The sequence below is a fragment of the Medicago sativa genome, chromosome 2, assembly GCF_051527215.1.
Source record: "Medicago sativa cultivar Bolivia chromosome 2, Bolivia_mono, whole genome shotgun sequence".
Taxonomy (NCBI): domain Eukaryota; kingdom Viridiplantae; phylum Streptophyta; class Magnoliopsida; order Fabales; family Fabaceae; genus Medicago; species Medicago sativa.
In genome coordinates this window covers 71530762-71533028 of record NC_140750.1, presented here as the reverse complement: position 1 = coordinate 71533028, position 2267 = coordinate 71530762, and the positions used below count along the sequence as shown (strand labels likewise).

General features: G+C 33.5%; 1 protein-coding gene across 1 annotated transcript; it reads left to right on the top strand.

Moving 5' to 3' along the window:
• Window positions 1-1297: 1297 nt before the first annotated feature.
• On the top strand, window positions 1298-1959 carry LOC146950357 (uncharacterized). The gene has a single exon (XM_085746275.1). It carries the CDS (start codon window positions 1475-1477, stop codon window positions 1844-1846), a length of 372 nt encoding a protein of 123 aa, XP_085602401.1. The 5' UTR covers window positions 1298-1474; the 3' UTR covers window positions 1847-1959.
• The last annotated feature ends 308 nt before the right edge of the window (window positions 1960-2267 follow it).

The following is a 2267-nucleotide window of genomic DNA, read 5'->3' as shown; positions in this document are numbered from 1 at the left end:
AATTTTTAATACCTTGTTATCATCAAAACTCTTTAAGGTTCATTGTTAAACACATTTTGTTCCAACAATCGAAAACTTTGATTTTTTTATGAAAGTTTGTGTTTGGATTTGCGTTTTCTTCAAGTTTCGCGCGTCTCAACGTCCTTTGAACGTGAATGTTGTGAAGCTAAAATTTCCAAATTTCTTTGTAGTCGTGCATTTGAAGTCCTTTGGACGAAGTTTCAAACAGACAATTAACAATTAAACTACAGCAAGGATGACATCGATGAAAAGAAAGAGAATAATTAAAGGTTTTTTTTTTAAAGAGAATAATTAAAGGTAAAACTTGAGAAAATCCAATTTTAATTAAAATTATACGAGATTAAACAAACAAGGCATGTTGATGAATAACCATAATAATTTTTGGAATAAATCCACGCATACTTTTATTCAGAAATTAGAATCCATTTTCATTAAAGTTAGATCGGAATGAAACACAATACATGGAAAGAGAATAATACAAAGTGAAAATTGATAAACATTCCAATTTTTCTTTGGTGAGAATCCATTTTCATTTTCATAAAGTTAGATAGTAAACAAACAAAGCATGTTAATCAATAATACACCTATCTAAAAATATGCTCCGCTCTAAATTTTAAGTTTGAATCTTTTAAATACCAACCAATATCATATCTGCTTACTTTGATTTTAATTGAACTCTTGTTAGATTTTTTAGATTAATCGTTCATTGAATCAGATATCAAGTTAAAAAAGAAAAATCTAAGTTGGTCATAAATAAAAATAAAATATGTTTAGGCGCACACACTTGAATAAGAAAAATTCGGGTGAAGATCCTCTCCATTTAGAAAATAAATGGAAGTATGCAATTTGGAGAGAGATAGACACATAAAATAGGTAGTGGGTCCTACCATAAAGTGGGTCCCACCATGATTAATTACTTTTGACTTTTTTATGTGTCTTTATCTTTTCAAATGGTAGAAATGGAGAGGATAATAAATGGAGAGGATCTTCACCCGAAAAATTCAAAGATAAAAGTAAAAAGTGATGTGATTAATTTCTTTCTCTTTTAATTTTTTTCATTTGTGGATATATGCCTAAATATTTTAAATTTGAGATTGTAACTAAGTAAGAGTTTCTAGTTAAAAAAATATTGCAGTAAAAAGTGGAAAAAAAAGTAAAATTAAAATGAAAATATAAACAAAGTAGGATGGTAGGAGCCAAAAATGAAGAAAAACAAGGTGTGAAGAAAGAATCAAGATCCCGCCTCTATCCCTAGTTTTGTTGTCTTTCAAAACCTAAACCCAAAAAATCACACAAACCCCGCTCTCACCACTTTCCCGCCTCTCTCATTCCTCCTTAAATAATTTCCCTATCTCTCTCTTTTCCCATTCCTCTCTCTCTAAAACCTCTCTCTCCCAATTCTCTCTCTTTCTAAAACCTCTCTCCCAAATATCTCCCTCTCTCTTCCATCACCATGAAGCAGAGAACAAGACCTACTTTACCAAACCACTTCCACAAATTCCTCAAACCAGGAACCCTAGCTCGCCTCCGTGACTCAAAGATAACCGCCAGATCTCACCGTCTCAACTCCCTCTCTCAGATCTCAATCTACCGTCCACCAGCCTCACCACCACCACCACCACCCTCCGATCAGCCTCAAACCACCGCCGCAGCTGCCGATGGGTTCCCTTCTTTCTTCTCCGGGATCTACGGTCCTCGATGTCCACAACGGAAGAAACTCGTTGCTGCGAAGTCAGTTTTCTTTGTTCCTGGTAGTCCTGCTGCTGCTGACTCAGCAGATCTTGGTCTTGAATCATTTGGCGGCGATATTATCGCTGCTAATTGAACGTTCTTTGTTTAAATTTGTAGATTTAGCGTGAATTTTGTTTTTTCGTTTTAATTATGTGCAAAAATTACTGCAATAGAAGTGGAATTAATAAAGTGCATTCAATTTTATAATTGTTTTTATGTTTTTGCCGTTTTTAATTATGGTTGTGGTGTTAATAGCGCCGTGATTATTGTTGGATTTGAATACTGTTAGATTCTATGATAAAGTCTTTATTTATGAACGTAAAAGCGGTTGATTAATTTCTCTGGTATAACATGTGTTTGATTAATTAATTAATTCGTTTGGAAATTTTTACTTGTGCGCAATGTCTTAGAAATTGAATCGGATTGAACCCAGAAGATGTCTGGGTCATGATGTAATTGTTTGAAGTTGAGGTGAAACTGTGATTGAATTGCTCAAATAATTGAATTGTAGATAG